General features: G+C 40.4%; 1 protein-coding gene across 1 annotated transcript; it reads left to right on the forward strand.

The window, feature by feature from the left end:
• Positions 1 to 3331: 3331 nt before the first annotated feature.
• olfcq20 (olfactory receptor C family, q20) lies at positions 3332 to 9860 on the forward strand. Its single transcript, XM_021473317.3, has 6 exons — positions 3332 to 4563; positions 4777 to 5068; positions 5255 to 6076; positions 6197 to 6424; positions 6578 to 6701; positions 7729 to 9860. Exons 1-6 carry the CDS (start codon positions 4340 to 4342, stop codon positions 8640 to 8642), a joined length of 2604 nt encoding a protein of 867 aa, XP_021328992.2. The 5' UTR covers positions 3332 to 4339; the 3' UTR covers positions 8643 to 9860.
• Positions 9861 to 20235: the final 10375 nt, after the last annotated feature.

Below are 20235 nucleotides of genomic sequence, written 5' to 3' on the forward strand. Positions count from 1 at the left end.
GCAAGAGCTCTGCCTGCCTGGCTAGCGCAGGCCAGCCCTTCGCGGTGGCTCAGTCAGACTCAGCTATGGGATTCAGTTCGTAAAACAACCTCCCAAGTTCATGGGTGTGTTTTTTACCAGGGTCAGCCCCCTGTCTGCCCCTGTCTTGCGAGAGCAGATTGTTGGCGAAGGATGCAATCGAGCCGGTCCCTCCAGCCAAGAAGGAGAGCGAGTTTTAAAGCCTGTACTTCATCATGCCCAAAAAGAGCAGTGGGTCACTGCCAATCCTAGATCTGCGCATTTCGAACCACTGTCTGCACAAGCTGCCCTTCAGAACGGTCACACAGAAACGCATCCTCCGATGCGTTCGTCCTTGGGATTGGTTTGCAGCGATAGACCTGAAGGATGCATACTTCCATATCTCTGTTTTTCCACGCCACCATCAGTTCTTTCAGTTTGTGTTTGAAGGTCAAGCTTGGCAGTACAAAGTTCTCCCCTCTTGTCTTCAATAAGCTTACGGAGGGTGCCCTAGCGCCCCTTCGGCTCGCGGGCATCTGCGTACTCAATTATCTAGACGACTGGCTGATTTAAGCCCACTCTTGGGAGCAATTTATTATGCACAGAGACAAGGTGCTTAGGCACCTCAATTTAAAGGTGCTTCAGGTCAATGGAAAAATAGCAAACTCGCCCTCGTGCAGAGGATCTTTTTTCTAGGGTTAGAGCTGGACTCAATCACCATGACAGCGCACCTCTCTGGAGAGCGCGCTCAGCTGATGCGGAACTGTCTGAGAGAGTACAACAGCAAAATAGTGGTCCCGCTGAAATCTTTTCAGAGGCTCCTGGGGAATATCAAATTAGTTTTATTGTCACATCATCAGCAGCACGAGTGCTATAATGAGTGAAAAGCTTAGGTGCTGGCTCCAGACAGTACAAAATACAGACAATGCACGTACGACAGTGCAAAATATAGACAGTGCAAGTACAATGACAGTGCAAAATACAGTCAGTACAAAATACAACAGCATACTACCAAAAAAAACAAAAAAAAAAACAGGTCAAAGTAAAATTGACAGCGATATGTACAATGGATATACTTTTGTTTTGGAACCTGTCTCGTTTGCCTAGTTAGAGCGGTTCGTTTGGCATATGTGAAACCACCAATCAGATCCGCGCCAAATCAATCGCTCCGAGATCACTTGAATGATCGATTGCAGTGAGAAAGCAATCCAATCCAAGCGTGGTTATATCAATGTGTTTTATAGATATGTAATAGGCATACGGCTATATAAAGAGAGAATTATGAGTAGGGCAGGAAGTTTCGCGAGTCTCCGGATGCCTGCAAACGAATGATAATCTTCTGGTAATCTCGCGTCTCCCTCCCGGTCCTCAAATAGGCTACACTCGGCACCCTTCTCACCCTTCCCCACCGCATCTTTCCTCAGACACGTCGCCCGTACCTTATCAAACACCACCAAACCAACACCTCTCCTGAACGCTGAGCAGGACTCTGCAAAATAAAACCTGACACTCTGACCAATGTGAGGAGAGTTTACTCGCATGTGACTTGTTTTAGCTCTTTTGGTCTGATTAGAAACTTTGCAGTGTGAAAACGAACCGCACCAAGAGCAAAGAGCAACAATGTAACATTTGTAATCTCTGTTTCGGAACAACTGAATCGATTCACAGGTGTGAAAGCACCCTAAGTCACTGTTAATGCACTGTGTTGCTGCACCCTCAGCCCTTGGAATGACCCTTTCTTTCTACAGGCTAGAGTACCTCTAGGACAGGCAATCAGACATGTTGTTGTTCGACAAAAGCTTCCAACACGGGGGGGGGGGGGTTGTGTGTTGCAAGCATGCAGCTGCGGGCTTGTAGATAGGAACCCAGTAGCGTTGGCATATTAATCGCCTAGAGCTGTTGGCAGTGTTTCTCGCTCTCTGCCATTTTTTACTGGTGCTGGAGCGACAACACGTGTTGGTCAGGGCGGACAGGAGGTTTCAAAGATCTGGGCGAGGTTGTGAGTCTCCATTCTCCTGGACGACAGGCTGCCGTGAGAGCATTTGCAGGTACTTTAGTAACTAGAGTGTTTATGAATAAAATATTTACCTTGTAAGATGTAAAACTAAACATAATACTTAAATGTTTTGTGTGTGTGTGTATGAAAAGGGCAAATGACATTTTAAAGAGAGCCTGAATTAACATTTCTTTGCACAAATAACAAAAATTAAAATACAAAAATTTAGGAGAGACATCAAAGTTGAGATAAGTCTTCCTTGCGTATAGTGTCAGGGTTCTGCCACTCTGGTCTTGTAAATTCTTGTTTTGGTGGCAGAGCTCTGACACTACCCATGTCTGGTCCTGTTTCTGTCTCTGTGTGCACGCGCGCCGTCGTGGGTGTACGCAGAGTGTGCGCGCTGCCGCTTGATGCAGCCGCGCGCACTCTGCGTCCCTCAGACGCGCGCACTCTTGTACTAGAGTTTGTGTTTGTTCTGTCAGCATCGCGCTGCTTTATTCTCGGCGCCTCCGTCTAATTGGTTTCAGTTTTGGTTGGCGCTGAGATGAAGCATGTGTGTTGCTTATGTGTGAGCGCACGGTATGGTGTTTATCTATCATGTGCTCGTGTCTTGCGTCTCTTGTCAAAGCACATGGCTCTGTGTTTACATTGTGGTTACAAGCTTTTGTTGTGTGCTTCAGTGTTGTGCTTGTCATGAACATGCGGTTAATGAGTTCTCTCATTGGCTGCATGTTCTTGTCCTGTTATATGTGAGCGCATGGCTTGTGTTGTCTCTCTGTGTCATGCGCTCTCCCGTCTGTTGTCTAATCCCACCCTCCTTGTTAACTCGTTATTAGTTTGTCATGTTCACCTGTGTGTCAAATTACTTTTGCTTTATAATCCCCTCATGTTTTTAGTCCTGTGCCAGTTCGTCATCGATCTTTCCCTATCCTGCTGTGTCCAGTCCTGCCTTGCCTTGTCTGCCCTGTCAAGTTTATTTGTTTTATTAGTGGTTTTCCCCCTCGGGGTTGTTTGTTTTGCCTTTTTGTTTTATTTGTATTCTTCAATAAATCCTTAGTTATCTGCATTTGGGTCCTCGCTCCTTTTTCCCCTCAACCAACCCTGACAGTATAGTATCGTCAACATCCATGTTTATTTAGAATTTAGATTTAAAATTTAGTTTTTGTGAAGTATTTTCAAATGTACTTCTTTAACCTTATTTTACCTTATAGTGTAAACTATAAAGGTAGCTTTCCAGTTAATATCAGTAATTTTTGCATTCCATAAAAAAATTCTTTTAGGGGAAATGTTGTCTTTAGATTGCAACATTTGTCTGATATTTTTTTTATCTTTATATGATAGAGAAAACTTTTTTTTAAATATTCTGGGGGTATCTTTTCAATGCATGCATGGGCGATTATTAATTAGTTGTATTAGACCAGCTGGAATAGCCCTAACTACTTGGTGAAATTCTTTAAAGTGAATTAGAAAGTTATGTATCCTCATAAAGTCCTTATAAGAGAGTATGTTGCCATTATCATAGAACACATCTGTAACAAAAGATGTTTCTCTGAAACTATTTATGTGAAAATAAAGATTTGCTCTATAGGTAATGAGATAATTATTCCATAATAGCATTTTATTTGGAGGAAGTTTATGCTGAAAACAAATTTTCCAAGCTAATAACACATGCTTGTGAAATTTGGACAATTTAAGTGACAACTTTCCAGGAAGAAAATTGCATTTTTTAGAATGGCATATGGGTCAGTAAACGATGAAGCAACATCTGACTAGAACAATTTGACCATTTCACTGGTTAAAAGGACCTACCACCTCAAACCATGTTCATTAATTAATGCTTTGAAACTGATTATTGTATGAGACATGATAAAAAAGACCTATGCATTTGTTTGAGAAATGGCTTTTTTTTCATAAAATTGCAGTAGTGTCAACCACACCTTAATAACAGGTTTCTGTTTTAAGTTCGTGTCTGACATCTAGAGGACATTCTGAGAAAAATCCCTGTCAATTAGAAGAACTGGACAAGGAATCAAATCGGAACAAATAGGCATCTATGAGTAAGAACTTTACTAAAATGATGTGCAATATTCTTAGGTGTTTGTCTTCCATAGTTTAGGGAGTGAATTAGGTATATATACACATCAGTAACAATCTGGTGGCAAACTAAAAACTAAATTAAATCCTGAAGTTCTCATTCTTAAATAGAAATGAAAACAAAGGCCTTAAAGGGTGACGTCCTGTTTCAAGGGATACCCACTCGGCACCGCCTGCTCTAACTCCACATAAGTTTTACTATAAATTACTGAGTTGACTGGATGGGTGGGTGTATCTGAAAAAAAACAAGAGATGTGGATTACTTTGTGTATTTATCTATACCTGTCCTTGAACTATATTTGTGCACATTCAATCCTCAGGACATCAGATTCATGCCGGCTCCAGAGACGTTTTCACCTGAATGGCATGTACAAGGATGGAGATGTGATACTTGGAGGCTTGTTTCAGGTTCATTTCTTTACAGTGTTTCCAGAACAGAGCTTCAGAACTGAACCAGAGCCACCATTCTGTGAAAAGTGAGTCTGGAGCCACACAATATAAAAAAAAGAGGAATTTGTTTGTTTGCTTTACTTTTAATAAATAAATAATATTAGAAGATATGAATATTCGTGATAATTTGGTTAAATAATGTGTTGAGACAGTTATATTTTTGCTGAAATTAATCAATAAATAATTAAATGAATAAAACCCCACTGTTATTTTCTGCATGTAACTTTTGTTCTTGTTAGATTTGATATGGAAAGCTTCCAACAAGCACAGACCATGGCTTTTGCAATAGAGGAGATCAACAAGAATCCAAACTTGCTGCCAAATATCACTCTTGGTTTCCATCTTTATGACAACTGTGTGAGATTAGGAATGGCATTCCGGGCTGCCATATCTCTGGCTAGTGGGACAGAGGAGTCCTTCCAAAACTTAAACTGCACTGGGCCTCCACCAGTGATTGGGATTGTTGGGGATCCAAGTTCAACTCCTTCTATAGCGATTTCCAGTCTTCTGGGGCTGTTTCGAGTGCCTATTGTAAGATGGGATGACAAAACTAAAATTACACTGTATGCAAATTTTTGAACTCTTTTGGTATTTTTACATTCCAATATTTATCATGTATGAATTTCTTCCTAATTTTACTTATCTCTGCACACAAAATGACAAAATCACTGATCATATTATGTGTTTCTTGCTCTCCATTCTCTATCTTCATATAAGGTTAGCTACTACGCCACTTGCTCCTGTTTGAGTGACAGAAAAAAGTACCCGTCCTTCTTCAGAACAATTCCTAGTGATGCCTTCCAAGTCCGGGCTATGGTTCAGATATTGAGACATTTTGGATGGACCTGGGTCGGTCTTATTTACAGTGATGATGACTATGGTGTCTATGCTGCCCAATCTTTCCATCTGGAAATGCAGATGTTTGGACATTGTGTTGCTTTCTCTGAAATTCTACCACATAATAATAACCAAAGAGATATTCAGCGCATAATGGGGGTGATTCAGGCATCCACAGCTAGAGTGGTGGTTGTTTTTTCAACTTCATCCTTTCTGTTGCCTTTGATAGATGAGGTGGCATCTCAGAACATGACAGGCAGGCAGTGGATTGCAAGTGAAGCTTGGGCTACTTCACCTGTATACCATTCTCCTCGTTTACTGCCCTTTCTGGGGGGCACATTGGGTATTGCTGTTAGACATGGAGAGATTCCAGGGCTTCATGATTTTCTGTTACATCTCGGCCCCGGCAATGAGTCAAGAAATAATATGTTGAGAATCTTCTGGGAGAACATGTTTGGATGCAGTTTTGAACCTGGAGTTAAAGACACAAACAGTGAGATAAAATTGTGCACAGGCCAGGAGGATCTAAGCACCACAAACACACCATACACTGATGTTTCAGGACTGAGGGCAGCTTATAATGTCTATAAGGCAGTTTATGCCCTGGCACATGGACTGCATGACCTGATGCAGTGTGAAAAGGGGAGAGGACCATTCAGGGGGGAAAGCTGTGCTGACATAACAAATCTAAAACCCTGGCAGGTAAGAGATACAGTTATTTTGCATATTACCTGTAGACTACCTAAACATGAAAAACCTAAATGTCTAATTAAAAAAAAATCTGATAATTGTATAACACCTGTGTTTTCTACAAATGTATAGCTAGTTCACTACTTACAGAAAGTGAACTTCACCACAGGCTTTGGGGATCATGTGTCATTTGATGAGAATGGAGATGCTCTGGCTATTTACGATGTGCTGAACTGGCAGCCAAGCTCTGATGGATCAATCCAAATCTTCACTGTTGGTGTTGTAAAGGAAAGGACAGAAACAGGAATGGTGCTCACAATAGATGAGGATGCAATATACTGGAACTTTGAGACAAAAAAAGTAATTAAAATGCACGTTATTGTCACTTATTGTGATTTATAATTTAATTATAGTCAGTGATTTGATAAGACCAAAATTTGACAAAACTTGTCTTGTAATATGTAAAGGTATACAAAATAAACATGACAGATAACATGTGATGTTTTTCCTCAGTCCCCACAGTCTGTGTGCAGTGAGAGCTGCTCTCCAGGCACCAGACGGGCCACACGCAAGGGGCTTCCAGTCTGCTGTTTTGACTGTCTGCCATGCAGAGATGGAGAGATTTCCAATACAACAGGTTTTTATTCTATTGATTTGATGATATATAAATTTTGTAAAGTAAGAGAAAGTAGAAAAATCATTTAAAAATAAACAATAACACTACAGAATAAAGTACTACTACTACCACTAATATATATATATATATATATATATATATATATATATATATATAAATATATATATATAGTTGAAGTTAGAATTATTAGCCTCCCATTGAATATCAATACAAACAATAAAAATAATAGGCAAGGCAAGTTTATTTATATAGCACATTTCATACACAGTGGCAATTCAAAGTGCTTCACATAAACAAGAAAAAAAAGAGACAAGTGTAAGAAAATGAAAACAACTAATAAAAATGATAAAAAAAGAATAAAAAATAGATAAAACAGATAAAAATGTGTTAAAATATGTTATAAGATAATGAAAAAGAAAAGAAAAACATAATAGTGCGATCTGTCGGATGCAGCACAGTGCTCATTCAGTAAAGGCACAGCTAAACAGATGTGTTTTCAGTCTTGATTTGAACATGCCTAATGTTGGAGCATATTGTTATAATATAATAACAATAAATACAATAACTTGCCTAATTACCCTAACCTTCCTAGTAAACCTAATTAACCTAGTTAAGCGCTGAAGGGTGCTTTCACACTAGCACTTTTGGTCCGCACCCGGATTCCTTTGACGTCATAGTATGGTACATTTAGCTAGTGTGAACGTGTCTTCTGAACTCGTGTGAACACCACTGAACCGTACCTAAGTCCACCTGAAAGAGTACAGTACGGTTCATGCAAACTCTTGTACGGTTCACTTCTGATGTGATTGCAATCTTACCAAATAACGGAAGTGAACTACCAACTGTACAACAAACTATCGTTTTCATAACGTTCATTCGTGTGTGCGTCTGTGTGTCACGTATCGTACCTTGGTGACAAGCAGAATTGAAACAGGGCAAACACAAAGATTTCTGCTTGTCTCTTCACACACACACACACACACACACACACACATATATATTAATTCATCACCTGTCTTACTCACAGATGCTATTGAGTGTATGCTGTGTCCAGATGAGTTCTGGTCCAGTCCAGATAAGGATCAATGTGTCCCAAAGGAAGTAGAGTTTCTGTCCTATGAGGATCCCCTGGGCATCTCTCTGACCACTGCTTCCCTGCTTGGCTCCTGCTTCTGTGTTCTTGTGATGATCATCTTTGGTCTTCATCGTAACACACCCATAGTACGAGCCAACAATTCTGAGCTCAGCTTCATGCTGCTTTTGTCCCTAAAAATGTGTTTCCTGTGTGTTCTGCTGTTTATTGGTCGGCCCCAGTTATGGACATGTCAATTAAGACATGCTGTGTTTGGCATAAGCTTTGTCCTGTGCATCTCCAGCATTCTGGTCAAAACTATGGTGGTAATAGCTGTGTTCAAGTCCTCTCGACCTGAGGGCAAAGGAGCAATGAAATGGTTTGGAGCAGCTCAACAAAGATGTACAGTTCTGGTCCTCACAGTCCTCCAGGTTGTCATATGTTCAGTTTGGCTATCAACTGCCTCTCCAACACCTTATAAAAACAACCAGTACATTCGTTCTAAAATAGTATATGAATGTGCCATTGGCTCAGTTGCTGGTTTCTCTCTATTGTTGGGATACATTGGACTGTTGGCAGCAGTAAGTTTTCTTTTAGCCTTCTTGGCAAGAAACCTTCCAGATAACTTTAATGAAGCAAAGTTCATCACTTTTAGCATGTTGATCTTCTGTGCTGTTTGGATTGCATTTGTTCCAGCATATGTGAGCTCTCCGGGAAAATATGCAGTGGCCGTTGAGATATTTGCTATTTTAGCTTCTAGTTTTGGATTATTGGTGGCCATATTTGCCCCAAAGTGCTACATTATCCTTTTGCATCCAGAGAGAAACACAAAAAATGCTATAATGGGAAGAGAAACACAAAAGAGATAGAGATCAATTTTTCTGCATATCTTGTGTATAGTGAATCAATGCCTTGCTTTTAGAAATATGTATGATTGTTCCTAATGCATATAATTATAAAGTCTATTCTTAAAATTTACATACAGATGACTTAAATAATGCCTGTTTTGTATGCTTTATTAAACAATGTACTGAAGTTATTAATTTAATTTGTAACAGTAAACAAGGATTCAAACAAAATATGCTATTTAGTACAGGTTTGTAATTGACCAAATACTTTTAACATTGGGCAAAGCATTAAGCCAATTACTCTGAAAACAGTACTATCAAGATAAAAGCACTACTGTATAAGTATTCTAAAGTGTGTACATATATTTTTTAATCAGTTCTATTAAGGTGGGTTCACCCAAAGTGTGACCCTGGAATTTTTCTCCAAAATGTAAATTTATCATTCAAACATACATATATAAAAGCACACCTCTTTAAACAACAAACATGCATTATACTTTTATACACTGCTACAATAAATTAAAAAGACATGCTTTACATATGTAAGATGTGAGATATTACAAATATTTTTATGTCTTTGACATTTCAAACATGAGCCAAAAAAAGACAATCAGCTCCACAACCCAGCAGGTGGGAATGCGGGAAAAAACAGCTCCCCTTCATTCCTCCATTTACATTTGAAACATTTCTCAACTCGCACAGAATGGTCATTTCAAAGTCTGAATGTTCTAAATCAACCCAAGTGACTGTATCTATCATGTTTGATATCATTTGAAATGTCTCAGTGCGACTGGTACAATGTTCTCATTCCCTCAGAAATAAACATAATCAAAACAATAAATATATGACTTTAGGTATCTTTTGAACCACTGTGAAGGGTGTGGCTTTCCTATAGGCAGAAACTCTTTCACTAAATGCAAATGCCTTTTGTTATTCACATACCCCTTTCCTTGAGGGGATTCTCGGATTTACTACTAAAGGGAAGGTTTCTAAAATGTTCTGTGCGATTCTGCTACTCAGATCAGCCCATATGTATGTGTATGTATGTTTTGAAGTCAGGTATGCATCTTTTAATCTTGGATTTATCTTTGAGAATTTGATGTTTTGTATTGATCCTTTATGAATTGACTGAATGAATTGGCATAATACACATTTACATGACTATTAAATAGTTATGTTTGAACATATTTTGCTTACTCTGTAATTATTCATTCCAGTAGATTACGCTGTATCCTTGTTTCCGCACTTTCTATGTCAGGTCAATAGATGGACTAAAATCCAATTGAGATGGAGCATTGGGCACACTAATTGTATTTTAGGGATCCGACTGACTCTTGATATTGATTCAAGTGTACTTAGGTGAAAGGGCGTTAACTTCCGTGTAGGACAGCAAGGAGTTGCACGACTAACCTAAATTGGTGTAGGAGTCCATCTATTAGCCCAATGACGAAACTACCAGCATGGTCGAAGGTTTAATGCATGTAAGCCTTTTCTAGTGCTTCTAAAAAGAATTTTATTATTTATTAGAATTTATTTATATAAATTTTTTAGCTCCGAATTCAATCTGACTCCAATTTAAATTATCCTAAAATTTAGATTGTATTTCTAATTGTAAGAACGGATCACATTCATTATCTATGATCTAATTTAGAGTTTTGATATTTTCTGAGGTCCGATATTCTAATTGTACGTTCATTAGGGACCAACATCGCTCAGAGTTCCACGCCCCGGGTTTGCGCATCTTCTCACGGACAATATGTCGATACTCTGAAAATAGTCAGAGGATGCAGGATAAACTATTTTTGGATAAGCTGGTCGCATTAACGCTTACCTAGTCTTAAAAAAACAGATCCTTAGCCAAGCCCATACAACTTGCTACTTCCAGTGGTTAAATGATTAAAAGGTCTACATGTTATAGGCTCTCTATGGCTACGTATAATCAAATGTGCCTATTAATCAATTCAATTATGCCATACATAAAGGTAATGAAGACTCCTTTAATCTACTGGATACAATGAATTCGCAAAACTCCAGAATTAATCAAAACTTAACATTTTATTTGTCAGGTAAAATTGTATTCTGCCAATTACATAATAAATCATCAGGAAGCCAATTCAGAGATGAGACTAACAATATAACATCCATTAATCAAAGATAAATCAAAGAATTATAGAAGCATACCTGACCAGAGAAGTACATTGCAGCATAAGTCTCAGAGATGCTGCAATGTGGTGTCTTTTTAGCACATCTTACCTTATATACTCAAGTCAAAACAAACAGCCATAAATTCAAGACAATAGAAGTGTCACAGAAACCCTGGCCTGGTGAATTTGAGGACTTAACCATCTCTGAGGAGGGAGAGCATCTTATCAAGATCTTATAGAAGTCAAAAACCAAATCAACATATACCAGTAAAATATTACTGTAAAATTAAGACTACTTTACCAATCACACAGAGACATTTAAAATGATACCAAACATGAATATAGTGCTGCAAGATACACCATGTTAAAACCTTGAACATGTTATGTGAAATGTGCTCTAATCAGAAGGTAACATAAGGGTCAAGAAGGGGGGTTTAGGTGGAAGGAGAAGGGTGACTTCTTCGCATTATCCCCTGCTGTAGGGTAGCTCTGTTTCTCCAGCCTGTGTTTGCATTGTCAACAGTGATTTGAATAGAACAGTGGAACAGTTGGTTTCTTCATCACTTCTCAGATTAGAAATTGCATTGGAGCATTGCATCTTGTCTCATGAAATTCCTAACAGTTCTCAGGGTCAGCTATTTTGAATCCTTACATTGGGTACCCGACCTTTGTTTGAAAGTAATGTTATTCTAAATTAAGTTCATATATTCATGTGAGCGGCCATCTAAAAGTAGTAGTCATCTACCTGTTTAATATTCAAGACTGACAAGAGTGTGACCACAAGGGACGCCATCGGCCGGGGTGATCTCTCTGAGCGACATAAGCACCCGAATGAACAAATGTAATAGTTGCGAGTGAAGACAAAAGGTTTGAACATTTATCTAAATTATATATTGGTTTTATCTTCTTAATGTTTTATGATTGGAGTCAGATAAAACGAAAGATAAATATATTAATATTCTAAACCACCTCATATTGTAATTGAAGTCAGATATTAGTTAAATTTAAAGTAAATCAACATTATGCACTGGAAAGACCAAACAGGCATTGAACCTTCATCCACCAGTGGACACCCCCATTGGACCAACTTGATGGACCTTACACATATAAGCAATAAGTAGCCATGCAAAATATTTCTATATCATAGACTCCTTTGACAGTTATAGCCCAGCAAACAAATGTGATTACTGTGTTTTATACATCAGTTCAATTGCACAGGTGTGTAGGAATAAATACCACTAGTATTCAATAAATGCCCTTTTAGGCAGTTTTGGGACACTGGAAATTAGCAAAACATAATGTTAATCTTATCTAAGAAAAGCAGTAAGCATCATAAGCAATTGTCTTGACAGGAAACTGGTGATCCACTAACAGTTGGAGGTGGGTACAGAGAGCTGAGTCAGTTTGTCGAAGAGGAGGACAGGTAGTGGTTGGCAAAGATAAAAATATTTTAGCACAATATAATACTAATTTTTTATCATATGGATTAGACCAGGGGTGCTCAATCCTTGAGATCTACCTTCCAGCAGAGCACACCTGCAAACTTGATGAAACACACCTGTCTTAAATTACCAAGTGCTCCTTCAGATCCTATTTAGTTGGTCTAGTTGCGTTTGACCAGTGTTGGAGCTAAACTGTGCAAGTAGATTTCCAGGAACTGCATTGATTTTTATTTGTATATATTCATAATTACTAAAAAAAAAAGTATAACAGACAGTGAGGGCTTTCTCTTTGTTTTCTGTCAACATGACTGGCAAACACGTCAGAATAAAGAGCTGAGTTTCTGTGAATATTTGCTTCACAGACATGGGAGACATACCTGCATAAATCCTGAAATGTACACTTTTATTTGAACCAACCCTTTTTTGAAAACAAACATTTTCTGGGTCCATCATCTGCATGGAACCAATGCAATGCAGTATTTGCAGATATGAGAGTATAAAGATACTTCGATACTGTGTTTACACTAGTGCATGTTCTGTTTAAAAGGGCATTTTCGAATGAAAACGCTTCTTATCCAGACCTTTTTCAGAAAACTAGCTTTGACAAAATGTATGTGTTTTAAACAAAACTGTACTTGTGTAAATGGCACTTAAAACACCTGTGATGTGCTGCTTTTTCTGTTTTCTCCCTTTATGGTTTACAGTCTTTTTGTCTTGATATCTACCTTGAATCTTCTTTTTCTCTTAGCTGTTGTCATTTCATTATAGTATATTCAGACAGACAGACACACCTACAGAAGATGATGTAATCGCATCCCGCGTCTACTATGGATCAGTTACTTTTCAAGTGTGTGAGCATCATGTATCACACACCAAGAATAATTCTGATTGCGGGATGTTTTTTTTTTTTTTTTTTTTAGAAAATTCCCAATCACATTTTGTCTTGTTTTCATTAGTCAACAAAACTTGCAGAGTTGCGAGTTGGACATTGGTGTGTCCCAGACTTGCAACACTCAGGACTTCAAACCCAGAGAGAGAAAACTGTACTTACCTTTCTCTGTGTATTTCTCACAGAAATAATCCCTGGCCTTTCGATGGGGTAAGGAAAATTTGTTTACTTATCTGCACTTGATGACATCTTCCCACAGCATGCTCAACATGGCCGCTTAAGCCAGGGTTCCAGGGCACACACTTTCAGTGAAAAGCTGCTTTCGGCACTTACCGGTGACTGAGCAGTCTTCTGACCACCGATAGAATGTGCTTTGCTCCTCTGTTCACAACTGAGAAGTCCTGGGCATAGTCCCCATCAGTGTTGTTGATTAGGATAGCCTGGGATACAGGGTTGTCAAGAAGGCGAACCTTATCCAAATAGTTTAAGCCAGAGGTGGTGTTCAATGACCACAATGTGGGCATCACCCTCCACAGGGCATGAGCAGCTGATTCAAAGAGTATCATCAGCCACTGTGTGAATGTCTTGTATGACACCTGGAGGGGAGGTCATCCTCGTGCAGCCTGGCCCAGCACCATAGGTGTGTGGCCATGACATGCAGGGCAGAGGCAGACAGGCTCGCAGCAGTGTAGGGTCTGGTCGTGAGGTGTAGAAAATGCTACATGCTTTAAAGGGCACCTATGGTAAAAAATCTACTTTTCAAGCTGTTTGGACAGATCTGTGTGTTGGTAGTGTATAGACCGTCATACTGGGGTGATATGAACACACCCAGTCCTTTTTTCTCAATTTAACTACAAAAAAAGGGTCGGCCAATTGGAGCTGTTTTCAAATCGATCGCACCATTACGTAGGTGTGCGATTCCCCCCGCCCACCGAATTGATTGACAGCTGCGCGCATTAACATGTTCCGGTAGTCGCGTGTATATGTCAACAAGACCAGGCAGACATGCGCAAAGCAACCGGGAATAAAAGGTCTATTCTGTTTGCTAGGATCAGCAATCATCATCAAATGTGATTAGGAGTAAGTTTCACATGTTTAAAGTGTTTTAAAACAGAGTATGTGTGTAATTAATTACAGCGTTTTACTTTAGCTTTACTTCATCAGCACAGCTGCGTGTCAGAACAATTATAAAAGAAGACGCTTCAATCCCGGTTTGTGGAAGTTAAATCAGGTTTATTTTGTACATTAGCATAACAGATATCCACACAGTACTTGAGGTTAGCCTTAACTAAGCTAAGCGCGCTCTGTCTGTCTGCCTGACTGCGTGCGTGCGTCATATGTGGTGTGTGTGTGTGCATGCGTGCGTGCGTGCGTGCGTGCGTTAACTTTGTAACGATATTGTGTGTGACTCATCAATGCAACTTCACAATACCGATTAGTAAAGGTTAGTTCTTACTGTAGTATCTCACAAACGCTACATAAGACCTTCTTCCTTTAAGTCTGTCTGTTGTCTGACGCAGCTGAGGGAGGAGGCATGTAGAAATAGTAGGCGGGAAAGACTCGTCTTAAAGGCGCAGTACGACAAAACGACCCCCTGCTGGAAATCAGTATAAAACAGCATCTTTTAAAAGGTATAATGAAAAATCTGATGGGTATTTTGATCTGAAACTTTATATACACAATCTAGAGACGCAAAAGACTTATATTAAATCTGAAAAAAGGGGTAACCTAGGTGCCCTTTAAACAAAAGGGTTTTTAGCATACCATACAGGTGGTGGCAGTATGCAGGCTATGTTGAGGACGGTGAGGGCAGGGCTTGAAAAAACTTATGTTTGAGATCTTCATACACTACTGTGTAATGCTGCCTTCACACCAGACACGGAACGCGCGTCAAGCACAAGTGATTTACATGTTAAGTCAATGCAAACACGCGAATAGACATCCTGCGGCGCGATACGCATGAACGGTGCGGTGCGCACGGTGTGGTGCGAATTGAACGTTTTGCGCGTTTGACGCGAATCACTTGAGTTCAAAAATCTGAACTTCAGCGGACATTCACGCCGCGTTAACCAATCAGGAGCTTGCTCTTGTGGGGGCGTTAATTGTGACGTATCACCTGTTGTCGGTGTCCCAGAGGAAATCCCCCACTAGACACCGACAAGAAGTTCATCAAACTGGGCTGGGCTCAGTCAGAAGCACCGCTGAAAACCTCCATCAGCCAGGTTCAGTTTCTGGAGGAGTTTATGAGCTTAAAGAGCTGGATGCACCTCTGAAAGGATGTAGTGGACTCAGACACGGCCCGAAAACATATCAACGCTGTTTATCATCCTTCATAAAGCACATAAACACTGTTATTTTCTTCATAAAATCTATGTTAGCCCTTTAGCTATGAAGCTAGAGTCACGGGGCAGACAGAAGCCCTGCCCATCACGTGAATCTGCGTCTGTTCTGAAGTGAATTTGACGTGCGAATGAAGCATGTTTGACGCGCGAATGAAGCGAGTAACCTTAAATGTTCACGCGGCTATTTAAGCGCGAATAGCGCGATTTATCCGCGCATTTCACGTCTGGTGTGAACACAGCATAAGAAGGGGACGGGAGGTGTTCTCCACATCGAGATGCTGTATTAGACAGCATAACTATCATGTTTGAAGTAGGGTCCTGATCCACAGCCACAGAGGGCGGAAGACTCACGGCTCACCCTCCATTGCCGTGATTGAGATCTGGTCACAGGTGTCTTCAAGTAAGTGTGCAACCATCCTATAGGACGAGTTGACACCCATGCACGAAGCTTAGATGGAGTGAGCTATGGAGGAATTGGGGGGGGGGGGGGGGGGGGGTCTATGAGCTTTTTCAGCTGGTGGATTAGCCCACATTATAATTGTTGTGTTTAGCATATTATAAGATTTATTGAAGTGCGTGCACGTGCATGTGGTGCGTGCGCGTGGAAAAATAAAGCGGAAGTTTTAGTGTTTTCATCTGGACTAATGTGTAGACTGAGTTATTGAGTGTCCATAAAGTTCATACACAATAATAATCCTTAGATATGCTTGCCTGACTGCGGGAAGCACAAAGGTGGCCCATACTAAGTGCTAGCCATGATTTTAGCTGTACAACAGTCTTACAGTGAAGGCATGAACTGTCCATGAGCACTACTACCATATGCTGGCCACCACATCCAGAAATGCATGATCGGTATAATGTCTTTGGCTGACTGTGTACCTCTCTTAGTTAAACTGCCCTTTTTGACTGCTCTTTATATGCAGCCAGTGAACTAAGCCTATTATGGGCATTATTAGCTATTGGTAATGTTTATAATTTTTTTTTTTAAATTAAATTGTATGAAATAACAGGATTCTTACTGCAAAAACTTGGAGTTCTTAGAAACAGTTTCACACGTAAATTAAAACATTTTATTATAAATCATTTTATTTTAATGGCTACCTGACACACATATTTTGATTTCATTGTTGCAAACCCGTAATAGGATTAAATTTAGTTTTTGTTTTATGTAATGACGAACACTGTTAATTACACCATGATGAAAAATAAATCTGAGAAAAGATGTAGTTGGTGTATCTGGTTTATCAAATTAAAAATAATGTGTACTATTGTATAGAAATGAAAGTGAACTCTTTTCAGCCAGTTAGCATGTATAAACGGCCTATACAATACATTTTACGTATATTATTATATAAATGTAAAGTTGTGACAGACTTGATAGTAAATAGCACCACAAAGATAATTCTAAAGTGTAGTTTCCAGTATTTTATTTCTCAACAGTACAACATAACAATGTTACAATTATTGCTGCTGCATGAAAAACTGTTGCAGAGCAGATTTTGCATCTGAACTGTCATCCCCAATATAAGATAGTCTTTCAACATCTTTACCAGAACCATCATAGGACCACTCTGGCTCAAACCTGTCCATTTGTAATTCACACAAGTTATGCAGTGTACAGCATGGCTCAGCCATATCAACCACCGCATTTACATTGCAGTGATTTCTTTTACTGAAACATTTCCACCTGCCTTTCAGCCTCCCAAATGCATGCTCAACCACACAGCTGGCTCGAGTTTTTGAGCCTCTTGGAGCCTGTCAGTGTCCGGATATGGTTTTAACAACCATTTCTGCAGTGGATTTGCTTAGTCACCAAGAATGAAATACCTTACATCAGTTCCGCAAGCGTTCTTCACTCTGCCAGGAAAAGCTGTGGTGGACGTGGCCCAGGTCCAAAGGCTTGATTTTTTTTTGTCAGGACGCTGGCATCATGTTCTCTACCAGGCTGTTCAACATTAAGGTCCCAGAAAAGGCCTTTACTATCCACAACTGCTTGTAAAATAATGGAATGCCAGCCTTTTCTATTGTGAAAATCGGACTGGTATTGTGGAGGTTTCAGTATGGGAATGTGTGAACCGTCAATAGCACCAACACATTTACATTTACATTACATTTAGTCATTTAGCAGACGCTTTTATCCAAAGCGACTTACAAATGAGGACAAGGAAGCAATTTACACAACTAAGAGCAACAATGAATAAGTACTAAAGGCAAGTTTCAGGTCTGTAAAGTCTAAGAAGGGAAGTGTTAGTAGTTTTTTTTTTTTTTTTTTTTTTTTTTTTGTACAATTAGTGTGATATTCAAAGAGGCAATTGCAGATTAGGAAGTGAAGTGGAGACTAAATAGTTGAGTTTTTAGTCGTTTCTTGAAAATAGCGAGTGACTCTGCTGTTCTGATGCAGTTAGGGAGTTCATTCCACCAACTGGGCAGATTGAGCGTGAGCGTTCGCGAAAGTGATTTTTTCCCTCTTTGGGATGGAACCACGAGGCGACGTTCATTCACAGAACGCAAGTTTCTGGAGGGCACATAGATCTGCAGAAGTGAGTGCAGATAAGAAGGTGCTAGGCCAGAAGTCACTTTGTAGGCAAACATCAGAGTTTTGAATTTGATGCGAGCAGCAACTGGCAGCCAGTGCAAACGGACTAGCAGCGGAGTGACATGTGCTCGTTTAGGTTCATTGAAGACAACTCGTGCTGCTGCATTCTGGAGCAGTTGAAGAGGCTTGATAGAGTTAGCTGGAAGCCCGGCTAGTAGAGAGTTGCAGTAATCCAGTTTGGAGAGAACAAGAGCTTGAACAAGGAGTTGAGCTGCATGTTCAGATAAGAAGGGTCGGATCTTTCTGATGTTATAGAGTGCAAATCTGCACGATCGAGCAGTTCTAGAAATGTGGTCAGAGAAGTTTAGTTGGTCATCAATTGTTACTCCAAGGCTTTTCACCATTTTGGATGCAGTAATGGTTGCCCCATCCATCTGGATTGAAAAGTTATGGTGTAGAGTCGGGTTGGCAGAAACTACAAGCATTTCCGTTTTTGCGAGGTTCAGCTGAAGATGATGATCTTTCATCCAGTGTGAAATATCCAACAGGCAGGCTGAGATACGAGCTGGAACCGAGGGATCATCAGGATGAAAAGAGAGGTATAGCTGGGTGTCATCAGCATAGCAGTGGTAGGAGAATCCATGTCTCTGGATGACTGGTCCTAGAGATGATGTGTAGATGGAGAAGAGAAGTGGCCCAAGAACAGAGCCTTGAGGTACCCCAGTGTTTAGATGCTGTAGGTTGGACACCTCTCCCCTCCAAGACACCCTGAATGACCTGTCAGAGAGGTAAGATCTGAACCATTGTATAACAGTGCCCGCAACGCCCAGTGACTCAAGCGTAGATAGCAGGATCTGGTGGTTGACAGTGTCAAAAGCAGCTGACAAGTCCAGCAAAATGAGGACTGATGATTTAGAGTCTGCTTTAGCCAGTCTGAGATCCTCCACGACCGAGAGCAGGGCAGTCTCAGTTGAGTGGCCTTTCTTAAAGCCGGATTGCTTGTTGTCCATGAGATTGTTTTGAGTAAGAAAGTCCAGGACTTGATTGAACACTACTTTCTCCAGAATCTTGGCCATGAATGGAAGCAGGGATACTGGTCTGTAGTTTTCAAGTAGCGTATGGTCCAGGTTGGGTTTCTTTAGCAGTGGGGTTACCCTAGCCTGCTTAAATGTAGTGGGGAATAAACCAGAGTCAAGAGATGTGTTAATTATGTGAGTCAGTGTTGGTATGACTGCAGGAGAGATGGCTTGCAAGAGATGAGAGGGAATGGGATCGAGTGGACAGGTGGTTGCATGGCTAGATAGCACAAGTTTGGACACCTCAGACTCAGAGAGCTGAGAAAAAGAGGTGAGTGTGTGTGGTGTTGGTGTTGTATCTTGCGTGTTTGTTGTAGGTGCAGCAAATTGAGCACTGATTTTTGCAGTTTTGGTGCAGAAGAATGTAGCAAAGTCATCAGTAGTAAGTGTGGAGGATGCGGGTGGAGGAGGAGGATAGAGGAGGGAGGAAAATGTTTTAAAAAGTAGGCGAGGATTAGTGGCATTGTTGATTTTCAGACGGTAATACGTCTGCTTTGCAGAAGTAACCTCAGCTGAGAAAGAGGACAGAAGAGTTTGGTATGTTAAGAGATGTGCAGGATTTTTAGTTTTCCGCCAAATTCTCTCCGCAGCCCGAAGTTTTGAGCGATGCTCACGGAGAGCATCCGAGAGCCAGGGTGCAGGAGGACTGGCACGGGCTGGCCTGGATGCAAGAGGACATAATCGGTCTAGACATGATGCTAGTGTGGAGCAGAGTGTATTAGTGGCACTGTTCGAATCAAGTGCAGTGAGTTTGCGAGATGGAGGAAGAGAGTCTGAAACAATGGTGGATAGTCAACACATAGTGTAATTCCAAATTTTTCCTCAAAATAATCAGCGATCTCTGCCATTTTAGCTTGGTCAGGTGTGTTTATGAGCTTAGGTCTAAGCACAGCAATCACAGCCTTACAAAAGTCATGCACACAGCGAAACACTGAGGTCCGACTGACAGCGAACAGGTTAGCTACTGCTCTATGTTGTTGATGCTAGTTTATAGAATGCAATGGCTACCCGTTTCGCCAGTGGAATGTACAATTTGAATGACATGTCTAGTCGCTGTAATTAAGGCTTAAGTATTGTACATATGTATCTGAACGTTTCTCTAGAGACTCTGAAGTCCTCCAGCCACTGGTCATTTGTGTACTTTTGAGCAGTGTTCTCCCACCAGTCACTCGTTCTACTGTTGGC

The sequence above is a fragment of the Danio rerio genome, chromosome 18 (genome assembly GCF_049306965.1).
Source record: "Danio rerio strain Tuebingen ecotype United States chromosome 18, GRCz12tu, whole genome shotgun sequence".
In the NCBI taxonomy this organism is placed as follows: domain Eukaryota; kingdom Metazoa; phylum Chordata; class Actinopteri; order Cypriniformes; family Danionidae; genus Danio; species Danio rerio.

Coding starts and splice junctions, on each gene's coding strand:
- olfcq20 (XM_021473317.3), top strand. CDS start 4,340: ATGTGGATTACTTTGTGTATTTATCTATACCTGTCCTTGAACTATATT. Junction 4,564..4,776: donor GAGCCACCATTCTGTGAAAA/GTGAGTCTGGAG, acceptor TGTTCTTGTTAG/ATTTGATATGGAAAGCTTCC. Junction 6,425..6,577: donor GGAACTTTGAGACAAAAAAA/GTAATTAAAATG, acceptor GTTTTTCCTCAG/TCCCCACAGTCTGTGTGCAG.